Source organism: Dendropsophus ebraccatus, chromosome 6, assembly GCF_027789765.1.
Source record: "Dendropsophus ebraccatus isolate aDenEbr1 chromosome 6, aDenEbr1.pat, whole genome shotgun sequence".
Lineage (NCBI taxonomy): Eukaryota > Metazoa > Chordata > Amphibia > Anura > Hylidae > Dendropsophus > Dendropsophus ebraccatus.
The window spans coordinates 123,284,080-123,310,916 of NC_091459.1; the positions used below are offsets into that span (position 1 = coordinate 123,284,080).

The following is a 26,837-nucleotide window of genomic DNA, read 5'->3' on the forward strand; positions in this document are numbered from 1 at the left end:
CTATGGATGGCTGTGACCCTTCTTACCTTGATCAATGTTCTCCCATAAGATGTTAATGTAGTCATCCCGGTCCTTTCTGGTATGTTCATGGAAGAAACCAAGGCTGTGCATTATTTCATGTTGTATTGTTCCGTACACCATGCAGTAATCAGCACTGAGGCTTACTACTTGTTCCTCAGACGTTTTTCCAATGTTCGACCAGCAGCCACTAAGATTTGAAGAGGAAATATTAGATATATTTCATATTGACTGTAAAGATTCCATTTTGAAGATCTGATGCATTTCTTACTGATATTTCATGAACGTGCTGGGAAGCCAGCTAACCCTAAAGATTTACGTCTGTTAAAGAGGACCTGTCACCCCCCGTGCCGGGGTGACAGGCTCCCGACCCCCCGTTAGAGCCCCCTATACTCACGTGATCCCGCCGGGTCCCGCTTCCTGAGCCGGTCGGGTCACTGAGATATCAGCACCCGAAGCCCAGCATGCGCGCTGACAGGAGAGTCCGATGCCCATAGAGAATGACGGAGCATCGGACTCCCCATTCATTCTCTATGGGCATTTAACTCTACTGTCAGCGCGTGCGCCGGGCTTCGGGCGCTGATATCTCCGTGACCCGACCGGCTCAGGAAGTGGGACCCGGCGGGATCAGGTGAGTATAGGGGGCTCTAACGGGGGGTCGGGAGCCTGTCACCCTGGCACGGGGGGTGACAGGTCTCCTTTAAAAGAATAAAAAACAATGTAGGAATTTAATTTTTAAACTTTAAACTTTACAAAAATTATATAAACTAAAATCTAATTCATGTAGCAAGAGCTTGTCCAATGCCTTCTCTACTGCTGACTCTGGACGCAGAGAAGACTCGATAGAGAGTATCCCATCCCTCGGATCCTTCAGTCATATTCCCATGTATTCTTCTCCTGGACAGGCAAGATGGTTCCCCCTAAGATTCTTTACTATTTTCACCGTCTTGTTGTCCAACTAGCAAACTCATACTTTAAAAACTACAAAAGATTTTTGGTGATTTTGTTGGGACAAGTCACAGGACTAGAATTAAGTTTGCAACCATGACCAGAAACAAATCCTGTGGAGGCATGAACCTTTCAGATATATCTAAATATTACTGGGCACCATCTTTAGGTCAGATGGTAACTCTGATAAGCGTTGACACATTGAACGAGCTATATTGGGTAAACTATTAATTTCACTTCCTTCTTATACTCCCCTAACATGGCAGCACCTTTGATACCATGGGGTAAACCCTGACATCTGTTGATGAGCAAATTTCCCTTCAACCCCTTCTATTAATATATCTTTATTCCGTAATACCTGAAATTTCCCTTGAAAATAAGGTTCTTTGTGGTCCTGAAGCAACTCTGTACTCGCAATCTGCCCCCCCCCCTCCCCAAATTGCTTGTACCATCAGATAGCTGCTTTTAATCCAAGATCTGTCCTGAGGTCCATTCGGCAGGTGATGCAGTTATTGTCCTAAAAAACAACTTTTAAACTTGTAGCCCTGTGTCAAATTGGCGTGGCCTAGAGTACCCGTACCCTAAGATTGCGACGCCCCTCCTCCCTGTCCTCCTCATCACTAGGAGCGCCCCTGGACAGGATTTCCCTATTCATCACCTGTCTGAATAGTGAACAGGTGCCTTAACCATCCAGCACATATGCAGTGTTCACACAGGTGATGAATAGGAGAAATTGTTCTAGGGGCATTCCTAATGATGCAGAGGGCAGGAAGGAGAGACGGAGGAGTGTGGCAATCCTAGGACATGGGTACTCTAGGCCATCCCAATCTGACATAGGACTGCAAGTTTAACAGTTGTTTTAAGCACAATAACTGCATCACCTGCTGAACAGACCCCAAAACAGATCTTGGATTAAATCAGCTATCCAATGGTACAAGTGGGTTGGGGGAGTAAGATTGTGGGTACAGAGTCACCTTAAGACAATAGAAATGCTTTATCAAGAAGGACACATGAAACAGTTTTCTGGCATCATGCTAATGTTCTCAATTCCAAATAAGGGTTTTTACAAGTATCGCTTACAGTGACTCTGTACCCACAATCTGCCCCCCCCCCCCCCAACCTCTTGTACCTTTGGATAGCTGCTTTTAATCTAAGATCTGTCCTGGGGTCTGTTCAGCAGGAGATGCAGTTATTGTCCTAAAAAAACTACTTTTAAACAACCCTGTGCAGCCTTGTGTCAAATTGGCGTGGCGTAGAGTGTCTGTGCCCTAGGCTTGCACCACTTCTCTGTCCCTCCTCCCTGCCCTCTTCACCATTAGGAATGCTTCAGGCAGGATTTCTCCTATTCATCACTTGTCTAAACACTGCACATGGGCGTTAATCCAGCACATGTGCAGTGTTCAGACAAGTGGTGATTAGGAGAAATCCTGCCCAGGGATGTTCCTTATGGGGAAGAGGGCGCGGAGGAAGGACAAAGAATCGGTGAAGGTCTAGGGCACAGACACTCTAGGCCACACCAATTTGACACAAGGCTGCAAGTTTAAAAGTTCTTTTTTAGGACAATAACTGCATCACCTGCTGAACCGACCCCAGGTACAGAGCCGCTTAAAACAGGTTGTCCAATGGCCTTTTTCAATGTACTGCTGCTGGTGCATATAAAAAAAATATACATGTTACCCTTACCTGTGCATGCTCCCTCAGTGTCTTTTAGTGTCACCAGTGATCCCTGCTGACTGCAGAGCCCCCAATTCCTGAGATGAACTTGTCTCAGGAGTGACAGCCTGCTCAGCCAATCACTGATTGAGACGGGACAGCCTTGCGGCCGGTGATTGGCTATCACTACCGAGACAAGTTCGTCACAGAAGTGGGGGCTCTGCAGTCAGTGGAGGACACAGGCAACACTAGAGGAGGACATCCCGGAGTGTAGACAGGTAAGGATAACATGTTAATTCTTTTATATGCACCAGCTGCAATATATTAAAGAAGGCCGACCGCTGGACAACCCCTTTAATAATGTAGATTATGTAGTACTGTAGTAAATGGGAACCAGGTTCTTTTTTATTATTTAAGTGAATATTGGGACTTACCCTTGATCGGACTTTATATTGAGATAGTCTTTTTCCGAGGTCCGGGTCACAAACTGAACACAGGTCATCGCCTCAAATTCTTTAAAGACCTGATTGATCCGATCAGCATTTGTTTCAGCTGAAGAAGAGAATAAGTCAAATAAACCTTAGCTGTGTGAACCAAGCCATTAGAATAACATACAAAGTCCCTACAGTTCAGTATCATAGGCACTATCATGTGGTAACTCCATATAGTACTATATTATAGCGATAGGAGTAATTACCTTTTTCTACCAGTTTCTGAAAACTTAAAACTTGTCTTAAAGGGGATGTCTGGGTAAAATAAAAAAAAAAGTGTTGGGCAGCAGGGGGCGCTGTAAACATCTTAAACAAGTGACACTCTCCTAGTCCCCCAACTGATCACTCTCATTCCCCAGATGGCTAGAACTTTTTAGTTAGTCCTGGCTTGACCAGGGAGTCAGAAATCTGCACCTGCCTCCTCCTGCTTGTTAGGTCCTATACAAAGCTGTAGGGGCCTTTTACATGAGCCAATTATCTGCAACAAGCGTTCCTAGAAACACTCATCTGGCCAAAAATCAGTCCGCATATCAGTGACAGTGATCAGCGGGAAAACCCCCAATCCTTGATCTCTAGAGCAGGGTTCAAATATTATCGTTATTGGCCACACATCTTCCTGTGTATACAAAAGATGTGAGGCCAATGGAAAAAAGGAAACTGAGGGCACGGATATGCATATATGCACGCTTTCAGTTTCCAGATGCCGATCACCATCAGTAGAGTATATTTACCATCAGCGCTGCTGTGTGATCTGGCATCTTCACTTTCTTCCTTCTAGTGTCCTTTGGGCCCTGCTCCAGCCCCGCTCTCTGGCCGCTATGATCGGCATCTGGAAACTGGCAGCACGGATGTATGCATATCTGTGCTGTCAGTTTTACTACTTTAAATGGCCGCACAAACGATACAGGCATCGTTTGTGCGGCCCGGCCAAGAATCTTTAGGTCTAAAAGGACCTTTATGATGGGTTAATATCCAGTTCTCAGTAAATCCTGCTAGAAGCAAGTAACCAAAGGCTAATATGGTACAAAACAACAAAAGATCCTGTCTACATTGCCACTTTCACCATTGTTCATGGAGCTTTTCCCAGTGTATAGGTTAAATGTTGGGCTTGAATATAATTTATTGTTGATATTGCTTAGGGTACCCAAAACATATAAAAACAAAATGTTAAAACAAATAGGAAGCACTTACAGAATTTAGGATCCAAAAGATATGGTACTATGACGTTTCCATTGTTGTTTTTGTCCCACAGGCATCCATCACAATTTAAAGCATTGCGGGTATTGTCAACGGCAATATCCCCTTCCTTCAGCGTTTGAGTAAGGGTAATATCTAAGAAAACAAATTATTAGTGTTGAGTGAAATTTATGAACTGTTCAGGTTTGGCACTGTTCTCTGAACCTAAACACACTGAAGTTCCTCTCCAGCCACTAGAAGTCAAAAGCAGAGGGTTCTGGTTCAGGAACATTGCCGAGCCCGAACAATTCAGCAATGTAGCAGGAAAAATGGGAGTATTTATAATGCATGACTCAGGTATATACACTTTCGTTTACACTAACACTATGTCTATACAGTAAAATGGGTCACCATGGTTACAGACTACAAACAATCCCTGTGTAGTCTGATCCTACTGTCATTCTCTCATCCATCTGCCACAGCTAAACACACTCCAGCCACATAGGGAACAATAATCCTTGTACATACAGCCTGTTAGCACATATGGATGCCATCAAATACCCTTACATCCAGAATAGATAGACAGTAACATATCATCTTTCCCTCTGAAGGACCCATTATGTCCATGCTTTACATGATTGTGCATTAATTTAAAGGGGTTCTCCAGCGAAAATCCTTTTCTGTCAAATAAACTGGTTTCAGAAAATTATATAGATTTGTAATTTACTTGAAATGTTTTCTCTTCAGTCACAGTGCTCTCTGCTTACATCTCTGGTCGAGACAGGAACTGTTTCCTATGGGGCTTTGCTACTGCTCTGGACAGTTCCTGTCTCGGACAGAGATGGCAGCAGAGAGCACTGTGTCAGACTGAAAAGGAAATGACATTTCCTGCAGGACATACAGCAGCTGATAAGTATGGGAAGATGTTTTAAATAGAAGTAAATTACAAATCTGTATAACTTTCTGAGACAAGTTAATTTGAAAGAAAAAGATTTTTGCTGGATAACCCCTTTAAATGACTGGCATGTAATGCTAGCTTTCACCTGCAGAGGCCACTGCAGGGAAATATATAACCAGACATAGCTTACCCTGATTGCTGGGGTTTCACAATTAGAGGTGGTCTTAAAGGGGTATTTTTTAAGATTATTATTTTTTTTTAAGAACTATGCCAAGGCAGGTGTAAAGTAGGTGGTGGAGCATAGAGGATAAATCCGTGTTATTTTTGTGTTATACAGCTGTCCAGGCATAGTTCTTACACAAAGAAATTCACCTACGGAATACTCCTGTAATGAATGAGCTGTACAATTTATGATTCACAATGTTCCCTGTCAATCTACCAAAAAACTAGCTGTGTACTCCAGAAGCACGAAACGTACATAAACCCTTTCTATATAGCCAGGGCCGGATTAAGGTTGGTGGAGGCCCGGGGCGACAATCCCCCCCCCCCCCCCCACAAAAAATAATATAGATAAACAATACCGCAATCTATACAGATGGCTGCTTACTGTAGATGACTTAGCACAGACCCCTCCTCGCTCCTGGCTGTATGGATCAGCATCCTCTTCTGTTATGCACGTGGCCACTAGAGGCTGCAGTACAGGGGAAGATGCAAGGCCCTAGAGACAGGAGCAGAGGGGGGGGGGACTAAGTATCAGAGTGTATTCCCACATTGTGTTTGTGTTAATAACGCAATGTGAGAACACAGCACTTTCTGTGCGCTGTTGCCCACTGTGTTAGGGCCCTATTACATGGCCTGATATCCTGGGTAAGCAGCACCGTTCTGCTAGGGTTCGAGCTGGTGGGGGCCCCTAAGTGGTGGAGGCCCCGGGGCATGTGCCCCTGGTGCCCTCCCTTTAATCCGGCCCTGTATATAGCCATATATAAAACTATATAACAAAAAACTAGCTTCAGGAACACGAAAAGTACATAAACCCTCCTCTATGAACAACATGAGCAAAAACCTTATATATATATATATATATATATATATATATTATATTTACCTTGGTTAGCTTCCAAAATCATATCAAATATATAGGGGTCCAGGTCAGGCTCATTGTTACCTGCCAAAGATGAAAATATATTAGTAAAAAGTAAACTTTAGTATGTGAAGTCAATGGGTCATCACTATGAAAACCAAGATAACAGAGTCAGTCCATACAGATAAATGATAAGATTATGATAAAAAAAAAATCATTATTTATTGATTTACATATAACTGTTGCTAAGTTGGTTATATATTGGTTATATATATAGGAGCGTAGCTGACATGAAATTGAACACACAATAGGATGCTATCATCGGGGCTTGTTTTATGGGATGGTAAACTGGGCATATGCCTAGGGACTCTATCTTTTAGTCCTCCCTGTCAGTATGTGAACATACTGTATTACTGAAGCCTTCTCTGACAGGGAACATATAGGAAATATATAACTAACCAGTTACCTTCTTAACCCCTTAGCGACCCATGACGTATCTGATACGTCATGGTGCCGCTCGGGGTGTTCAGAGAGGGGTCCCGCCGGGACCCCGCTCTGAACGGTGCTGATCCCGGCTGACACGTGCAGCCGGGCAGTGCCTCTATTAGCTGGCGCGGGTCCCGTTGCCGCGCCGGCTAATTAAGCCTCTAAGTGCAGCTGTCAAACCTGACAGCTGCACTTAGATGCTGTGCTCTCTGTGTCCCTGGTGTCTAGTGGGACGGATCTCCCCCATGCGATCGCGGGGGGGAGATCCGTTCTTCTGCCCGTGCCGGGCCTCAGCGTCGGAATGACGCTGATCCCGGCTCGGCAATAGATTGCTATGGCCTGCAGCAGGCCATAGTAATCTATGACCGATCTAATCGATCTTTGCTGTGTATATACACAGCATTGATCTCTATGAGAGATCAGTGCTATGTATATACAAGCCCCCCAGGGGGGCTTCTAGTTAAAGTAAAAAAAAAAGTAAAAAAGTGTTTTTATTAATAAAAAATCCCCTCCCCTAATAAAAGTCCAAATCACCCCCTTTTTCCCATTTTATAAATATAAATTAATAAGTAAATAAACATATTTAGTATTGCCGCGCGCGTAATCGGCCGAACTATTAATTAATCACATTCCTGATCTCGCACGGTAAACGGCGTCAGCGCAAAAAAATTCCAAAGTGCAAAATTGCGCATTTTTGGTCGCATGAAATCCAGAAAAAATGTAATAAAAAACTATCAAAAAGTCGTATATGTGCAATTAAGGTACCGATAGAAAGAACACAACATGGCGCAAAAAATGACACCTCACACAGCCCCATAGACCAAAGGATAAAAGTGTTATAAGCCTGGGAATGGAGCGATTTTAAGGAACGTATATTTGTTAACAACGGTTTGAATTTTTTACAGGCCATCAGATACAATATAAGTTATACATATTATATATCATAGTAATCGTAACGACTTGAGGAACATGCATAACAAGTCAATTTTACCATAGGACGAACGGCGTAAATGCAAAACTCCCCGAAATCAAAACACATTAGTTTTTTTTCAATTTGACAGCGCAAATTGTTTTTTTCCGTTTTCGCAGCATATGTTATGGAAAAATAATGCCTGTCATTGCAAAGTACAATTGGTTTCGCAAAAACTAAGCGCTCATATACGTCTCTAGGTGAAAAAATGCAAGCGCTATGGACTTTTAAACTTAAAATGGAATAAGCAAAAGCGCAAAAACGAAAATTGGCTTTGACCTTAAGGGGTTAAAGGATTTGGGGAAAATAATGATAAATAGGGTGCCATATGTTTCGATAAAAGCTCGCAATGCATGTATCATGCTTTGTCATTCAGAAGTGGGTCTACCTTATACACAGGAATTTTTTAACCCCTTAACGACATTGGGCTTAAACGTACGCCCCCACACGCTGGTACTTAGCGCAAACGGACGTACATTTACAATGTTTCCCCGTTCGCTGTGTAACAGCAATCGGGAAAGATGTCCTGCTATAATGTATAGCAGGCCATCTCTGCTCGTCGGCACGGGGGGGTGATTACCCCCCCCCCCAGTGCCGACGATCGCTGCTATAGGCTGATCAATACAGATCAGCATAAAGCAGCTAAATTCAGCTTTCCGGGTCATCGGAATGGCGAGACAGCAAGACATCGGAATGGCCAGACAGCTGTCTGAGACAGCACCAATCGCCATTAGTGTGCTCCGGAAAAACGGTGCCGGTGCCACCCCCACGATCGCCGTGATGGGCCGACCAGTACCGGCCGGCCCATCATGGCGATCAAAGTGTTAAAAAAAGTGTCCCCCCGGGTTCTGCACCCCTCAGCTAGGTAGCTGAGAGGTACAGAACAGGTGTGTGTAGTGTAGGTGCACTATACTCACCTGATCCCGTTGTCCGAAGCGACGATCGGCTGTCCGCGGCATCCGTCGGCTTACTTCCGGGTTTCGTTCAGGTCTTCGGAAATCGTCAGAGATCTTCGGCTCTGCGGGCTTCGGCTGCTTTGCTCTACTGCCCCCTAGCGGCTCATCAGTTGCTTTGGGTTAAAAAGTTTTTTTTTTTTTCACATTTTTTTTTTCTTTTTATGCACCCTAACGCCGCTGAGTACTGATCAGCATCGCACATAAGTGCGCTGCTGATCACCAACTCCTCCTTTTTGCTGTAGGGGCGTTTCCCCCCCTCCTATAGCCTACCGCCACTGTCTGCTGATAAGTGCCGCATATGCGGCATTTATCAGCAACTCCTTTCTTGGCGTAGGTATATTTTTTCTTACTGTAAAAAAAAAACTTAAAAAAACACTACATTACACCACACTACATGGAATAAAGTTTTACACTACACCAGTACACATTTACATACCCCATATACCAATCCCCATGTAAAGATGGCCCCCAGGGTGTTTTCGGCGTCGGACGCATACGTTATTATTGCCTCCGGCACCGAAACAGCCAGTGAGGATGAATGGGGGGATCCTTTTTTCCTCCATTCATCCTCATCATCCTCATCATCATCATCCAGTGACATGTCTGGGGGTAGCGTAGCATACGCTGCCCCCCGACACGTCTTTTCTGCCAGTACCACCCCAATAAGAGATTACGGTATGGCATGAAATTCTACAAACTCTGTGAGAGTACCTCAGGGTACACTTACAGATTAAGGGTACATGCACACTGCGGAATGGTGAAGGAATGGCATAGAATGGAGTCTATGACACGAGCGGAGACGTGCACGTCCACATCAGTCCGCTGGTGGGTGCCAGCTGCAGAATGCACAAAGGGTTATCCTTCGCCATTCCGCAGTGTGCACGTACCCTTACACTGTATGAAGGAAGGGACAACTGAATCCAGCCCCCAGATGTCCCCCCCCCTCCCCTTCCTCGGAGTTAGTGGGAAGATAGTTTGGGAACTGATCTTCCCACTGCTGGATAAAGTTTACCACCTGTACGGGGATAACTTTTAAACCAGCACCCCCTCTTCCGGTCCCTCGCTGCCCAAGCTACTGTAACTTGCGGCACAATCCAAAAATATCAGAAGCAGTAATAGAGCCCTAATATTTAGCAGCCATGGAGCGGACCCAGCGCTTCTGCATATGAAGAACCCATCGTACCAGGACAACATTTTCCAGTTGACGTCCCCCACACTGGAGAAAGGGAGACCCCAGAAGAAGTGTGGAGTGTAGCGTAACAGGGGGATCAGGAAGGACACCATTTTCCAGTGTGACACCTGTCCTGATCACCCCGGCCTCTGCATACTGGATCGCTTCAAGGCGCACCACACGTCATTGGAGTTCTACATTATCTAAATTCTGTCCCTTATTTCTATTTCAGGGGTCACGTTGATCCAGGGATTATTCTGATTGCCATTATGGAGTCGGGAAGGAATTTTTCCCCTATGATGAGGCTATCGTCTGTCTCACAAGGGTTCTTTGCCTTCCTCTTGATCAGCACAGGTTGAATTTGATGCACACCTGTCCTTTTTAACCTTATAAACTAATTGGCCTAATACCCCCAAATAAATAAACTAAATAGGTATGGCCGCCATTCAGGGGCTGGCTGGCAAACTTTAGTCTGGGGGGCAAGCACACAGCAGTGGCCCATGAGTAGTGGACAATCGTGAGGGCACAGGGAACTGTTGCCAAACCTAAACATCCCAAGGGGGTGAGGGGAACATAAAAAATAATCCACACTTACCTGTCCCTGTGCCCCCGCAGTATTTGCTCGTCTTTGCTCACAGACCAGCCTCCTGCAGCTCCTGGTCCTGCAAAGTCATATACTGGGGCGAGTGGGTACTTCCCGCCGGGACATGAAAATGCAGGAGCATGAGGAACAGGATAACAGCAGCTGTGAGAGAGCTGGTGACCCTGTGCTTCAGGGGCATGGGGATGGGTAAGTATAGATTCTTTTTTATGTTTCCAGGCCAGAGTTTAATCTGCTCTGGATTGGATTGTACCTGGTATGGACATGGAGAACATACTATTACTGACCAAACCCTGTATATTAATATAACCAATAATACAAGGGTCAAATAATACCCCCACGACCACATACTATAATCACACAGTAACTACATTATAAATGGTTACTTAATAATACCATCACTTCACAAGCATTACTACTATACTGGTACTACACTCCACCACACAGGGGCCAATATTCCCCCCATACAGTGAACAAATAGCAGTAGATACCAGCTGTACATAAGCTCTGTCTACCATGTATGTACAGTGTAGACACATTTAGTGACTCACAGGTGACGTCTTCTCTGATCAGTGTCAGTGTCATGAAGACTTCTTCAACCACAAGTCATCTCAGCAGTATCTGCCAGACAAACATCTTCAGCACCTTACTTTTACCGCACCTTTAACCACCTCTATACAAACTCTCCATCATAGTGCCCCTAAACAGTAGAAGAGACTTCTTTGAAGACCAATCTGTAGTCATTTTCCTTTTCTGTGCTTATTTCTATACTTAGATCCCTTCTTCATGCCTGTATCTGCAGTTAGGATCCATCATTGTGTTTTCATCTGTAATGAGACCCCCTCTTTGTGCCTCATCTGTAGTTGTGCTCCCACTCTTTGCCCTCCGCAGTTAGGCCCACCCCCTTTTAGCCCTCATCACTAGTTGAGCCCCCACTTTGTGCCTCCATCTGCAGTTATCCCCCCCCCCTTGTGCTAAATAAATGGTACCCCTTTGTCCTAATAAACTGTACCACTGCCCCCTGGATAAACTGTGCCTATATTAAATAGTGTTACTGTCCCCATATTATACTGTGCCCACAATGTAGTTTGCCTAATAAACTATTACTACTGCCCTCCAATGTACTGTACCACTGTCCCCTCTAATGTACTGTACCACTGTCCCCTCTAATGAACTGTACCGCTGTCCTCTCTAATGTACTGTACCGCTGTCCTCTAATGTACTGTACCACTGTCCTCTAATGTAATGTACCACTGTCCACTGTAATGTAATGTACCACTGTCCACTGTAATGTACTGTACCACTGTCCCCTCTAATGTCCTGTACCACTGTCCCCTCTAATGTATAATGTACTGTACCACTGTCCTCTAATGTACTGTACCGCTGTCCCCTCTAATGTACTGTGCCACTGCTCCCCTCTAATGTACTGTACCACTGTCCTCTAATGTACTGTACCGCGCTCCCATCTAATGTACTGTACCGCTGTCCCGTCTAATGTACTGTACCGCTGTCCTCTAATGAACTGTACCGCTGTCCCCTCTAATGTACGGTACCGCTGTCCTCTAATGTACTGTACCACTGTCCTCTAATGTACTGTACCACTGTCCTCTAATGTAATGTACCACTGTCCACTGTAATGTAATGTACCACTGTCCACTGTAATGTACTGTACCACTGTCCACTGTAATGTACTGTACCACTGTCCCCTCTAATGTACTGTGCCACTGCTCCCCTCTAATGTACTGTACCACTGTCCCCTCTAATGTACTGTACCACTGTCCCCTCTAATGTACTGTACCGCTGTCCCCTCTAATGTACTGTACCACTGTCCTCTAATGTACTGTACCACTGTCCTCTCTAATGTAATGTACCACTGTCCACTGTAATGTACTGTACCACTGTCCACTGTAATGTACTGTACCACTGTCCCCTCTAATGTACTGTGCCACTGCTCCCCTCTAATGTACTGTACCACTGTCCCCTCTAATGTACTGTACCGCTGTCCCCTCTAATGTACTGTACCACTGTCCTCTAATGTACTGTACCACTGTCCTCTAATGTACTGTACCACTGTCCTCTCTACTGTAATGTACCACTGTCCACTGTAATGTACTGTACCACTGTCCCCTCTAATGAACTGTGCCACTGTCCCCTCTAATGACCTGTACCACTGTCCTCTCTAATGTACTGTGCCACTGCTCCCCTCTAATGTACTGTACCACTGTCCCCTCTAATGTACTGTACCACTGTCCCTTCTAATGTACTGTACCACTGTCCCCTCTAATGTACTGTACCACTATCCTCTCTAATGTACTGTACCACTGTCTCCTCTAATGTACTGTACCACTGTCCTCTAATCCTCTGTCTGCTTAAAGATAAAGCTATCTAAGTGCCATCTCCTCAAGCCACGAGTGAACTACTTGGGAGATGTCGTAAGTGCCGAAGGGATACAGCCAGATCCTGGGAAAGTCTCGGCTGTGGAGAATTGGGACACCACCAGAAAAGTGAAGGAAGTGAGAAGTTTCCTCGGTTTTGCCGGCTACTACCGCCGCTTCATACATCACTTTGCGCAAGTAGCAGAGCCGCTCAATGAGTTACTCCGTGGGTGTCCGTGAGAGAACTATAACCGAAGACTTCCTGTAGAGTGGTCCGAACGTCAGGAGACAGCGTTCCGAACCTTGAAGACCCTGTTGACGTTGCCTCCAGTCTTAGGCCTATCCTGACTATAATCACCCCTTTCGCCTCTATACTGATGCCAGTTTCCAAGGCCTAGGGGCTGTCCTATCACAAGTCCAAGGCAATAGAGAGAGGGTCATCGCCTACGCCAGCCAAAGCCTAAGAGGTGCGGAGAAGAATGATAACAACTACAGCTCGTTCAAGCTGGAACTGCTTGCTCTAGTGTGGGCCGTTACTGAGAAATTCAAGGATTACCTCGCAGCTACACCGTTCACCATCTACACACCAACAGCAATCTGCTAGCTCACCTCAACACCGCACGGCTGGGTGCCTTGGAGCAACGCTGGGCCTCTAGGTTGGCGAACTTCAACTTCGAGATCAAATACCAAAGTGGCAAGGCTAACGTGAACGCTGATCTATTGTCCCGGTTGCCTAAAGGTGAAGAGCCTCCGGAGGACGATGATTGGGAGGATGTAGAGATGCCTCCCTTCTATCAGAGGTTTGCCACACAGAGTATCGTGACCGTGGTTAAGGCAGGAGAACCTCACTCCAAACGAGTCCCTATCAAGACTTGTCTAGATGGCAGACCATTCAAAATGAGTCCAGAGTTCTGGGAGAGATCTACGACTACCTCTCTACTGGTAGAGTCCCTATGCGGATCAGAAGACCCTACCCAGACATTGAGCTGAGGCGTCTCTGGAGGCAGCGGAAGAGACTCTTCCTTCACAAAGGCCTAATACTGAGGAACTCACTGGATCCAGTTTCAGGGGAAAAGTGCCATCAAATCCTTATAACCAGGCGTGATGCCAAGATAGTGCTTGATGCCTATCATGACCAGTCCGGCCATTTCGGTGTCCACAAGACTGAAGCAACTATTCGCCAGCGGTTCTACTGGATAGGGATGAGGGCCGATATCGAGAACCGGTGTACCGACTGTCCCGCTTGCAATATATCTAAAGCCGGGAGGAAGGAGACCAGAGCTCCCTTGCATCCTATCGTGTCTCACAGGCCGAATCAACTTGTCGCCTTGGATCATGTGAAGTTGGCTCCGACGAGGTGTGGATATACAAATGCCCTAACTATGGTCGATTACTACTCGAAGTGGGTAGTCGTAGTGCCTGTCAGGGATCTAACTGCCAGGACGACAGCCATCACCTTCTACAGAGAGTACGTGAAACATTATGGCTGCCCAGAATCCCTACTAACAGACCTGGGCCCTGCATTTGAATCCCAGCTCTTTCGAGAACTGTGTACCTATCACGAGTGCAAGAAACTTCGTACTACAGCCTATCACCCCCAAGGGAATGGCCTCTATGAGAAAATCAATCAAGTCTTTATAAATTTGCTGAGGACGGCTTCTGTGTCTAAGAGAGTCGAATGGCCACATCTGCTGGACGAGCTGGTCGAGATATACAATAACACCACTCATTGTTCCACTGGCTACTCTCCTTTCTGTTTAATGTTTGGTCGTCAAGGTCAACTTCCTCAAGACCGAGCCCTCGGAGTTCAGGTTCCTGACACCCTCAATCCTCTGCCAAATACTGATTGGGTGCAGGAACATCAGAGGAGGATCCAGGATGCTAGAGAGATTGTCGATCAGAAGATGGGAGAAGCTCACCAACGGCAAGAAAACTCCTATAATCAGAGAGACTAGAAGTGGGGAATAAAGTCTGGCTCAAAAAGTACCATCGCTCTCACAAATTGGAAAGCCTTTGGGAACCTGAACCTTACACCATCTCCTTAATCCCCTATCCAGAGCCTGACGTATATGAGGTCAAAAAACTAGGACTAGCACCTCAAACTGTGCACTGAAATAGGATGAAGCGCTGTACAAAAGAGGATCTTCAAGGCCTCGCAGCATCCTATCCAGCACCTGTTCAGGTACATCAGTCTACTCCAGAGACTCCGCCTAAGCCACCGACATGTTGCAAACTGTTCCGTTCCTCATTCCAGTGGGCTATCAAGGGGTCCCCGTGGACACCCCAGTCACGCCTCCTCCTGCAGCTCCTTCCCCCCAGCTAGCTACAGTGGATGACTATCAACCGGCTCCAGAGCAAGCTACCGATGAAGGTACCATTATGCTGAGACGGTATGAGCGCTCAACTTGAGGAACACCACCAGTTCGCTACAGGGAGTAAAGACTCTGCTAGTGTTATATGCCACTGTACATATGTTTTCTTTCTGAAATGCACTACCTTAGTTAGTAAACTTTGTAACGTTTAAGCCTCAGAAAACCTGGTCCTCCAGACCATGCACCTTATTGCCTCAGGACATTCAGTTGTTGTTATTCTATTTCTTCAGTGCCTGCTCCTAGAGCCTTTGAAGGACAATGGTCATAATTGCTGAAAGAGACTCTCCTATCACAGAGACACTTATCCAGTTCCAGTACTAAAAAGGAAAAAGTTCTTCCTAAAAGCACTTTCCAAAAAAAAGGTGTATTGTTTATGTGGTTGATTATTGCACTAAAGCAAAGAGTTTATTTTCATATATTTTCCTCTTCTGAGTAAGGTGGAAGTTTACATGAGTAACCTCAGGAAGAGAGTGTATTTTTTCAGGAAGTATTTCATCCTTATAATATTTTGTGTGCTGTTGTTGTATTTTCCAGCTGGGAAGATTTCATAATCCAGCCCTTCAAGACCTCAGAATAGTCTATGTATTCTATATTTCTTCTCAATGTGCCTTAATTGTTTTGTCCATTCATGGTCTGTTCCGTAACACATTCTTTTAATACCCAGTAGTTACTACACATAGTGGCATTAAATACATACACTTGTTAACTATATACTATACTACACCTTTGGCACCTTTTTTGTGCGCATGGTCTATTGAATAATGGAATTGTATGATTGTTTGGTATGTATGGGGCCCCAATGTATGGTTGTGTTTTTTATTTTATTCTTTTCCCTTTCCTAAGGTGTCCAAAAATGCTTCATAAACTTCACACACATTCTCAAGTCTGTCAAACACCCAAGGATCAACACAGGTTCCGAAGTATCTTCTCCAGTAGGGTAACCCATGGATACTGTAAACCTACTGTCCAAACTGTATGGAATTTGAGGGTCTCCCGCCAACAGTAGAGTAGTCCTGGCTCACATGTCAGATGGTTCACGCACTAGCTACCTGGTCACCAGAGTACGTTAGGCACCCCTAGCTTAAGTCCTGCCACTAGGGTTTTCTTTGTATTTCTTCAAGTCTCTTATTACCTGTGTCCTTGAGCGTGGAACGTACAGATAATCTCTTTCATGTCTATGTTGTCTTGTAAACCTATTTCCCTTGTAAGTCTCTTAAATTCTGATTCACCGAGGTCGGCTCATTCTTAGCGTGGAGGTATGCAGTGTCCCAGCACATAGGTTCTTTTCTTTATATGGTATCCTGCTTAGTATAGTGCTGGAAAGTGTAATAGACACTGCAAAAGCTTGTCTCATGTTGCCCCCAGTGGTTAATTATGGTATTGCATCTTTCTCTGTTATAATCCTGCTATGTATATTGGTGTACTTATTTGTCAGTCATGTAGTGTGGTGATGCAAGAGGCCTAGTGTCATGTGATCCCCTACTACCATAGCAACTCCAATAGCCACCGAGCTTTTGGCTAGGGTTTAGGCCACTTCCTCTCTAGTCTTGATAGATCTCGGCCTATTGCAACCCCACCTATATCTCCAGTTATAAATAATTCTGCCTGTTGTCAAGTTGATCATCCCTGGTTGCATCCAGAAACTGTTGCTAATAGAGTTGCTGCTCAAATAAACATACAACTACCGTTGTTTCCGGACCCTGGCATTGGTCTCATCATTGGTGCCTTGACTAGGGACGACGAAGAATTGGGCTGCGTGATCAGGCTCCCGTGGACTAGCCACGTACCCTCTTCCATAACCGTGACCATACCACCTTGCAAGTGGCAACCCGGGGCCTGGTTACCGCATGTTTACATAGCTCTGTCATGTGTCTGTCTGTGTGTGTACATAACTCTGTCATGTGTCTGTGTGTGCGTGTGTGTGTGTGTACATAAGCTCTTTCATGTGTCTGTCTGTGTGTGTGTGTGTACATAGCTCTGTCATGTGTCTGTCTGTGTGTGTACATAGCTCTGTCATGTGTCTGTGTGTGTGTATGTGTATGTGTACATAAGCTCTGTCATGTGTCTGTGTGTGTGTACATAGCTCTGTCATGAGTCTTGTCTGTGTGTCTGTGTTTACATAGCTCTTTCAAGTGTCTGTCTGTGTGATGTGCCTATCTCTGTCATGTGTCTGTCTGTGTGTATACATAGCTTTGTCATGTGCCTGTCTATGTGTGTACATAGCTCTGTCATGTGTCTGTCTGTGTGATGTGCTATCTCTGTCATGTGCCTGTCTGTGTGTATACATAGCTTTGTCATGTGCCTGTCTATGTGTGTACATAGCTCTGTCATGTGTCTGTCTGTGTGATGTGCTATCTCTGTCATGTGCCTGTCTGTGTGTGTACATAGCTCTGTCATGTGTCTGTCTTTGTGATGTGCCTATTTCTGTCATGTGCCTGTCTGTGTGTGTACATAGCTCTGTCATGTGTCTGTCTGTCTGTGTGTGTGTGTACATAGCTCTGTCATGTGTTTGCCTGTGTGTGGGTTAGTACTATACATGTAAAGTATAAGGCTATGTTCACACTACGTAAGTTTCCGGCCGTAGCGCGTTCCGTGAATAAGTGGCCGGAGATTTACGTAGTTTGCGTACAATAGAAAGTATACGATCTACGGCTGCACAGTTCACACTACGTAAGAACATACACCAGGATCGTATGCGGCGCCGTAGAAAATGAACCAGACCATTGTTTGAGGACGGAAATGCTGAAACTTATGCCCGTAGCGTAACAAGCGGTCCCGTACGGAGTGGTGATTTCTTCATTTTTGCACTTTGATTCGCCGATCCAAAAGGTTCTGTGGGTTGTCCGGGGCTAGCCGAAGATTTCCAAGTAAAAGACCGCTGTCAGATCGTTCCGTACGGTGCTCGGGAAGCGTAAGCAGACTACGGGCGTAAATTTGCGGACCGTACCTAGCCGGCTGCAACTTACGTAAATCCCTGTCCGGAGTTTCACACGTATATGTCTGGCCGCGAAAAATATGCGGCCGGACATATACGTAGCGTGAACATAGCCTAAATATAATATGCATGTGTTTGTATCTGTGTAATTTGTGTACTTGTGTAATGTGCCCATCTATGTGTTGTGTATGTGTTATGTGTCTAGTAGAGATGAGCGAGTAGTGAAATATTCGGCTTTCGAGAATTCGAATCGAATAGGCACCGAGATTCGACTATTCAAACGAATATTCAATCCCATTATAGTCTATGGGAAAAAAATTTGGAAATCACTTGGAAATCAAAATTCGACCACTTGGAGGTCACCAAGTCCCCCATAAAACCTCGCTAAATGATGTGAACACCTCCGGGATGACACTGGGACATTAGAGGGAGCATGCCTGGGTGCACCCAACACCCCAAAATCACAGTATAATGCCACTCTCAGCAGTTGCGAAGGAAAAATATTTGCGAACGTTTATGGCAATGCTCACACATTTATACTTATTTCTTGCGCAGCGTTACATACATGATTCCAATGTGCGTCTGCAGAGCGTCGTGTTATTTGTGTGTATCACGCGTAATGCTGTGCGAACGTTACTGGAACAGTATGTATGACGTGCCTTTTTCTGGGCTACTGGAACAATATGTATCACGTGCCTTTTACTGGGCTACTGGAACAGTATATATCAGGTGCCCTTAGTGGGCTACTGGAACAGTATGTATAACGTGCCCTTAGTGGGCTAAACCAGGGACACTATAAGTCACTTGTACACACAGGATACTGGAATGAATACAGCTGCTGATGCTGCTGTTCTGCTCATCTATTTCTTAGCACTGAAAAGTACTTTGGATTCAGTGATGACTTTTTTGCTGGATCTTAGCCCTGAAAAGGACTTTTGGGTTCTCTAGTAAGCCTGCCTAACCAAATTGCTACTAAAACCTATTTCTCCCTGGCTAGGTTGAAAGCTCATCTGCAGTCGAGAGTCGGTAGCTAAGTATTTAAGATTCGAGGTCATGTGGTTCAGCCATTCAATGAGGGTAGACGCCGTTTTCGCGCTGTGTGCGTACTCCCAGGGTCCCTCACGGCCTCCCTGCATGGTGAGTGGATTAAAAAAGCGCCAACTGCGATGGGAGGGCTTTCGAATGTTTCCAGCGGATTCGCCACACTATTTGATTGAATTCGAGTCTTTTGAATACCGCAATATTTAATCGAATATCATCTCGATCGAATCGTATTCGCTTATCTCTAGCGTCTAGTTGTGTGGTAGTACTATAGAGGCAAATATATATATATATATATATATATATATATATATGCATGTATTTGTATATGTATGAAGTGTATGTGCGCATCTATGTCATGAGTCGCATCATGGGAGATTGGCGGGAAAGAAGACATTTAAAGGGAACCAATATGGTTCCCAGGAGCGCTGTATAAAGCTCCTGCAGCAGCCGTGGGATGTACCGTCTGCGGCTGCTTCAAAAGCTTTATACTGGAGAAAAGCAAGTTTTATTCCCCGGGCACGTAACAGGCAGAGGCGGGGAGGTAGTCATCTGGGTAGAGGCCAGAAAGGCCAGTAATTGACCTTTCTGCCTGTCAATCATCCCTCCGAGTGTGCTGACAGACAGAGAGTGGGGACTAGACATGGGTGGTGAGCCACCCAGATGACTACCTCCCCGCCTTTGCCTGTCATGCACCAAGGGAATAAAACTCGTTTTTCTCTGGTATAAAGCTTCTGCAGCAGCCATGTCCTGTACATGCCATGGCTGCTGCAGAAGCTTTATACAGCGCTCCTGGCAACCATATCAGCCCAATTATGCTGATTGGTTCCCTTTCCACTTTGCTGATAGACTGCAGATTTTCTGCACTCAGACCTGCTGCAGAAAATCCTAAGTGTATTTTCCCTTGTATGAATAGACCCTTGGTGTGGAGGCTTATGTGTGTATGTGTGTGTCTGCATGTGCTATGCGTATGTATGTGTCTATGTGTGATGTGTGTGTCTGTGTGTGTTTGTGGGTATCTGTGTGGGGGGCTGTAGTTGTGTGCAGGGGCGGATTAACTTTACCATAGGCCCCGGGCTGTTGACCAAGGCTGGGCCCCCCCAGCCCACTGTATCTATGGCAGAATTAGCATGGTGTTCATAGTACAGGATAGATAATGTCATGATTCCCTGATATATGCAAAATTGATGTACAAAAGCAGCATTTTTTGCAAATCATGACAGAACTGTAGCCAGGAGATAATAAACCACCAAATGTATGAGTCTGTTTGGGTGGCCATGGGCCCCCCTGTAGCTCAAGGCCTCAGGCTACCGCCCAAAATGGACCTATTATAATCCGCTACTGGTTGTGTGGGGGGCTGGGGGTGGTAGTTGTGTGTGTGTGTGTGGGGGGGGAGATATTTTGGGGAGCTGGGGTTGGTAGTTTTTTGGGGGGCTGGGTGTGGTAGTTGTGTGTGGGGGGGGGTAGTTGTGTGTATGGCTGGGGGTTAGTTTTGTGAATGGCTCAGGGGTAGTGTGTTGGGCTGGGGGGGTAGATGTGTGAATGGCGGAGGGGTAGTTGCATGTATGGCTGGGGGTAGGGTAGTTGTGTGTATGGCTGGGGGGGTAAGGTAGTTGTGTGTTTGGCAGGGGTAGTTGTGTGAATGGCTGGGAGGGTCGGGTGATGGGTGTTGTCTGGAGGGCTGGGAGTCTGAAGGAGCTTTATGTTGCCTTAAAGGTTTGTGGGTGCGCCGAAAAAAGGTTTCACACAGGGCGCCATTTACCCTAAGCCCGGCCCTGGCTACAACTCCCTGCATGTTCTAGCCATAGACCTTAAGGAACTGCTGGGAGTTGTAGTGCCCCCTAAAAATACATTGCATCAACATGTGAGGCTGCGTTTAAACAGTGTTAGTGCTGTCCAAACTCAGCTTTACCTTAAAGATTTTTTTCTGGCCATAATAGACCGATGAGCTATCCACAGGATAAGTCATTGGTCACTGATCAGCAAGAGTGACAGGTGTCACACCTTGCTGATCAGCTGTTCTCTGTACTACACAGTGAACAGGGTTAGAAGCAGTTAGCATGCTCTGTAGTGGCAGTGACCTACGAATGCAGCTCAGCTCCCATTCAAGTCAACAGCACCTGAGCTGCAATTTTAAGTTGCTACTGCTGCTGCTACCGCTTCTGGCCCCGATCTCTGTGTAGTGTGGGCACTGAGCAGCTGATCCTGTGGATAAGTCTATTTTGGCCAGTAAATTCCTTCATGACCAATGGCCATTGATGCACGTTCTGTCCGGGTCACACAGAAGCAGTGCTCTACATCTATTCCTCCTCAACTTCTAAGAACCAGAACTCTTATTTTTCTACTTTTGGGGCTGTTTGGAGGTAATTTTTGTGCTACAATATATAGTTTTTATTGTGTTCATACTGATGTAGATGGGAATCTTTGATTACTTTTTATTAATTATTTTCTGATATATAATGTAACAAAAAATGCAATCCCACAATATATATATATTTTTTTAATTAGTAAAATGGGAAAAGGGGAGGGTGGGGTGAGTATCTGTAATTTCAGATGACTGACTGATGGGAATCTTTCCTTCTTCTGTCCTATCACCTCTCTCTTTACTTCTTCTATTGCACTCTTCACCCACTCACAGCCCACCTTAGATACGCTGAGGAAGGAAGTCACATGGATAGAGGAAGTGCATCAGTCTTTCGTGTTGGACATTATAGAGGAAGGACGCAAGCTAGACAGCTCTCTACAGTGGTCCTCTCTGGGCCCTGGCCCTCTGCCAGGTCCCCCTACTCTCAAGAAGTACAGTCTTAGTCAGATCCCCGTATTGGTAGGAAGCAAGACAAGACACAGCTAACAGTTTCTCTTACTGTACACAACACTATGCAGTGTTAAACTCCTACAGGAGAGGACAAGTCAGAGACAACCTCAACCCACTAGGAGCAGAAGAGTGACAGAGCAGGACAGTATCCACAGACAGCAGTAAGCTAGGAACTGATCCGGATCGAGAAATGAGCCTAAGAGCCTAAGAACTCTATCTTGCAGCACGTTTGTCAGCAGGGAACCCTCAGCATTCCACTCATCCCAGGTAACAAGGTCTGGGGCCTTGTGTCACCCTCATAGGATGGGTCACCTGACACTGGTGGGCATTGGGTGGTGTGAAGACCCAAAGGTCAATACACAGGCATAAGTATTCTCTTCTTCTTCTAAGTATTCTTCTACCTCATCCTCCAACATCCCGGCAGAGCACTGTACTACTTGGGTTGAGACTCTCACTACATCCTCCTCTCTGCTACTCTGATTCTTTGTATCTCTCAAAACACTACTCAGTCAGCACGACTGTATTCCTCACTGTATTCATATCACAGATCTGGTTGCTGTATTATCAAGTGTCTTATCAAGTGCTTTATCAAGGGAACTATCAAGTGTATCCCTTTCAAGAGTAAAAAACTTAGCTTTATTTTGTCATTTAAAATCCATGTCCCAAATCCAAAAATATGTACAAGGCACGATCTGACGCGTTTCTGACACTCAGCCCTTAGTCATAGATAACGTGCATAAGACAAACATGTTACTTAAATAAGGGGGCCAGAGCCCTGGATCCTCCCCCACTCACACATGCTAGCTAATTAGCTAACTAATACAAGTAACTTGCTGGCTGCATATAACAAATGTAATCATATTAAAATACATCTAGAACATCATACATAAGTAAAATTTGCAGATCAGTAGTTTAATAACAAGTCTAGTCTATGATTAAGTCCTGCAGGAAAGGATGCCAAAAAGGGTATGAATATCCAAAAAGGGTATTAAACCTCAACGAAAAAGGATTATTGTTACAATAAGAAATAAAGTTTCTTATTGTAACAATAATCCTTTTTCGTTGAGGTTTACTTATGAGTTTAATCGCCATCAAATACCCTTTTTGGATATTCAGTTGATTGGACATGGGAATGAGATAACTACAATAAATTACAGAAAGCCTACAGCAGGTAATTCATTATTACGAGCGGATTCATGTCATCCTGAACACACTATGGAAGCGTTCACATTGGAAGCGAAGCAGCTTACATCCAGATTAAAAAGACACGGCTATTGTGACAAAAATATAGAGCGAGCATTCACTAAAGTGAGGAATAGGGATAGAACTGAATTACTTCTCCCCAAAAACTTTGTTGTTATGCCTGAGAATAAAACTAATAACATTCCAACATTTGTTACCACATATTCCAAACAGTTTTATGCCATACGTAACATCCTGAGTAAATATCTTCCGGTGCTATACCAAGATGATAAATTAAAAAATATTCTTGGAAAGGGATGTAGGTTTTCTACGAAACGACCCCCTACAATAGGAACATTGTTGTCACCTTCCCATATAGTTACATCCAAACCCACCACCTGGTTACAGTATAAAGGCAACTACAAATGTAGTGGCACCAGATGTGGATGTTGTGATTATATCACTAATGACAAAATGATTCATAAATCTGTAGACAATAAAATGCATACTATTAGATCGTACATAAACTGTAATACAACATGGGTTGTGTATTACATTAAGTGTACTTCATGTAATGTCGGCTATGTGGGTTGCACAAGCCGCCGTCTAAAAGATAGATTGAGGGAGCATATATATGGTGCTAAATATACCACAGTACGTAACCCCTCTAATGTATCTAAACATTTTTCCTTAGTTCATGCATGGGACGTATCTACGCTTACCATCACTGGCCTCGAAAGGGTGTTTAACCCTTATCGGGGTGGAGATAGAAAACAGAAGCTCCTGAACCGTGAAGGTTTTTGGATACTCATGATGGGTACATCCTTTCCTGCAGGACTTAATCATAGACTAGACTTGTTAATAAACTACTGATCTGCTTATTTTACTTATGTATGATGTTCTAGATGTATTTTAATATGATTACATTTGTTATATGCAGCCAGCAAGTTACTTGTATTAGTTAGCTTATTAGCTAGCATGTGTGAGTGGGGGAGGATCCAGGGCTCTGGCCCCCTTATTTAAGTAACATGTTTGTCTTATGCACGTTATCTATGACTAAGGGCTGAGTGCCAGAAACGCGTCAGATCGTGCCTTGTACATATTTTTGGATTTGGGACATGGATTTTAAATGACAAAATAAAGCTACTTTTTTATACTCTTGAAAGTGCCGACCACTACTCTTTTCCATTGTCTGCTGCTGTTGAGGATTTGGATGCCTCTAGGTCGTAACACTAGCCAGGTGAGCTGAATGAACTTTCTTTGCTATTGTATCAAGTGTATCACACCCTGTCAAGTCACAGCTATATAATTTGCTGCACACAAGTACTTTTCAAGTAAAAACAAGATTATTTATGAGAAAGAGACTCTGTGATTGTTTACCTCACACCGACACAGTATTTACCACATCCTTGGGAAATTTTCCCTTTCTGTGGGGGGCAGTTCCAATAGTCCGGGAGGGTCACTACACCATTCCGGCCATCCGTGAGTACACTAACCCAAGGGACCCTGTAGCAGCCCGGCAGGACACTGTCCACAGGGGAACAAGGTACAACCAGCCTTCTAAAATAAAAGCAGGCTTTCTATTACAACTGTGTGCCCAACCAGCACTGGCATCACGACATAACATCTTAAGGCCCGGCTGTATCTCGGCCAACCACCACAGAAGTGGCATCACACCTTACTATCTAGAGCAAGTGACTGGCCGCTCCTCCGACATACCACACCAGGGTTTATTAAGACTGGTCTAGAGAGATTGCATGGTGCACCCAGAGACCACATCATAGCACTTTATTACAAAATGAAGGGGAGTTTAGACTATATTGATAAGATGCTTATTGGTAAGCTAGAGGAGGCTGTTGCATTGCATGATGGTTAATAATGCGGTAAGGGTAAAGCAAAAGGGGAAATAGTAGACTGATGCACTATGAAAGGGTGAAGAAGGCCCTATTAGACTAACAATTATTGGCCGTAATTAGCAGATTATCGGTCAATATAGTCGATAATCACTTGGTGTAATAGCTAGTGTTAAAAGTCAACGATCAGCCGACATGCACGATGTCGCCTGATCGTAGTCTTTCAACATATTTTTAAAAATGACAACAATATGACTGCTGGCCGTTGCTCTGTGTAATGGGTGCGGCGGCAGTAGACCGCCGCCATCTCCTATGGGCAGGGCCGGTTTTAGACAAAATGTGGCCCTGGGCAAAGTTGAAGGTGGGGCCCCAAATGCTAAAACATTGTAGCAGCAATTTAAGGTCCCAATACTTTTTTGTCAGCGGTTGGCGCGCTGCTCGAGGTGGGGTGATCTTCTGTGACCTTAAATAAGACCCCTCTGTGCCCTATATAGTAGATAGGTCCCTCTGTGCCTCCATAGTACATATAGTCGGTATCCCTCTGTAGGTAATTCTTCTGGTAGTTACCTCCACCACCCAGTATGTAGTATCCACCAATATAGGAGGCATCTCACTGTAGGTTTTACACCTGTTAGCTAGCCCCCTGATAGTTGCCCCCTCAGCAGATAGCAGCTCCCCTGATAGTTACCCCCCCCCCCCCAGCACATAGCATCTCCCCTGTCCCCCCCCCCCCCAGCACATAGCATCTCCACTGATAGTTGCCCCCTCAGCAGATAGCATCTCCACTGATAGTTGCCCCCTCAGCAGATAGCATCTCCACTGATAGTTAAATGCCCCCCCGCCCCCAGCACATAGCATCTCCTAGGGCTGGGGTGATGTGGGCAAAAAATAAAATCTCGTTTTTTCTTTTCTCGATTTTTTTTATTTATTTTTTGATGGGTGTAGTAGTATAGGCATAGTGGATAAGGGGTGTAGCGATAGTAGAAGCATATAAGATGAGGGGTGTAGTAGTAGATAAGGGGAGTAGCAGTTTTGGGAGTAGTAGTAGTATCAGGAGTGGAGGTAATAATAGCAATGCTAGTAGAGCAGTATTGGGGGTAGTAGTAGAGCAGTATTGGGGGTAGTAGTAGAGCAGTATTAGGGGTAGTAGTAGAGTAGTATTGGGAGTAGTAGTAGTAGTAGAGCAGTATTGGGGTAGTAGTAGAGCAGTATTAGGAGTAGTATTGGGGGTAGTAGTAGGGCAGTATGGGGGTAGTAGTAGAGCAGTATTGGGGGTAGTAGTAGAGCAGTATTGGGGGTAGTAGTAGAGCAGTATTAGGAGTAGTATTGGGGGTAGTAGTAGGGCAGTATGGGGGTAGTAGTAGAGCAGTATTGGGGGTAGTAGTAGAGCAGTATTAGGAGTAGTATTGGGGGTAGTAGTAGAGCACTATTAGGAGTAGTATTGGGGGTAGTAGTAGGGCATTATGGGGGTAGTAGTAGAGCAGTATTGGGGGTAGTAGTAGAGCAGTATTAGGAGTAGTAGTAGGGCAGTATTGGGAGTAGTAGTAGAGCAGTATTAGGAGTAGTATTGGGGTAGTAGTAGGGCAGTATTTGTGGTAGTAGTAGAGCAGTATTGGGAGTAGTATTGGGGGTAGTAGTAGGGCAGTATTGGGGGTAGTAGAGCAGTATTTGGAGTAGTATTGGGGGTAATAGTAGGGCACTATTGGGGGTAGTAGTAGAGCAGTATTAGGAGTAGTATTGATGGTGGTAGTAGTAGGGCACTATTGGGGGTAGTAGTAGGGCAGTATTAGGAGTAGTATTGAGGGTAGTAGTAGA

General features: G+C 45.0%; 1 protein-coding gene across 1 annotated transcript in view; it reads right to left on the bottom strand.

The window, feature by feature from the left end:
• The window catches only part of LOC138795052 (astacin-like metalloendopeptidase), a 36,467-nt gene that overhangs the window by 4,413 nt on the left and 5,217 nt on the right, over nucleotides 1-26,837 (bottom strand). The window contains exons 2-5 of the mRNA XM_069974000.1: nucleotides 6,290-6,349; nucleotides 4,302-4,442; nucleotides 3,054-3,171; nucleotides 27-208 (exon numbers count right to left, since the gene is read on the bottom strand). Coding sequence (XP_069830101.1) covers nucleotides 27-208; nucleotides 3,054-3,171; nucleotides 4,302-4,442; nucleotides 6,290-6,349 — 501 coding nt within the window. The remainder of the gene's footprint in view (nucleotides 1-26; nucleotides 209-3,053; nucleotides 3,172-4,301; nucleotides 4,443-6,289; nucleotides 6,350-26,837) is intronic.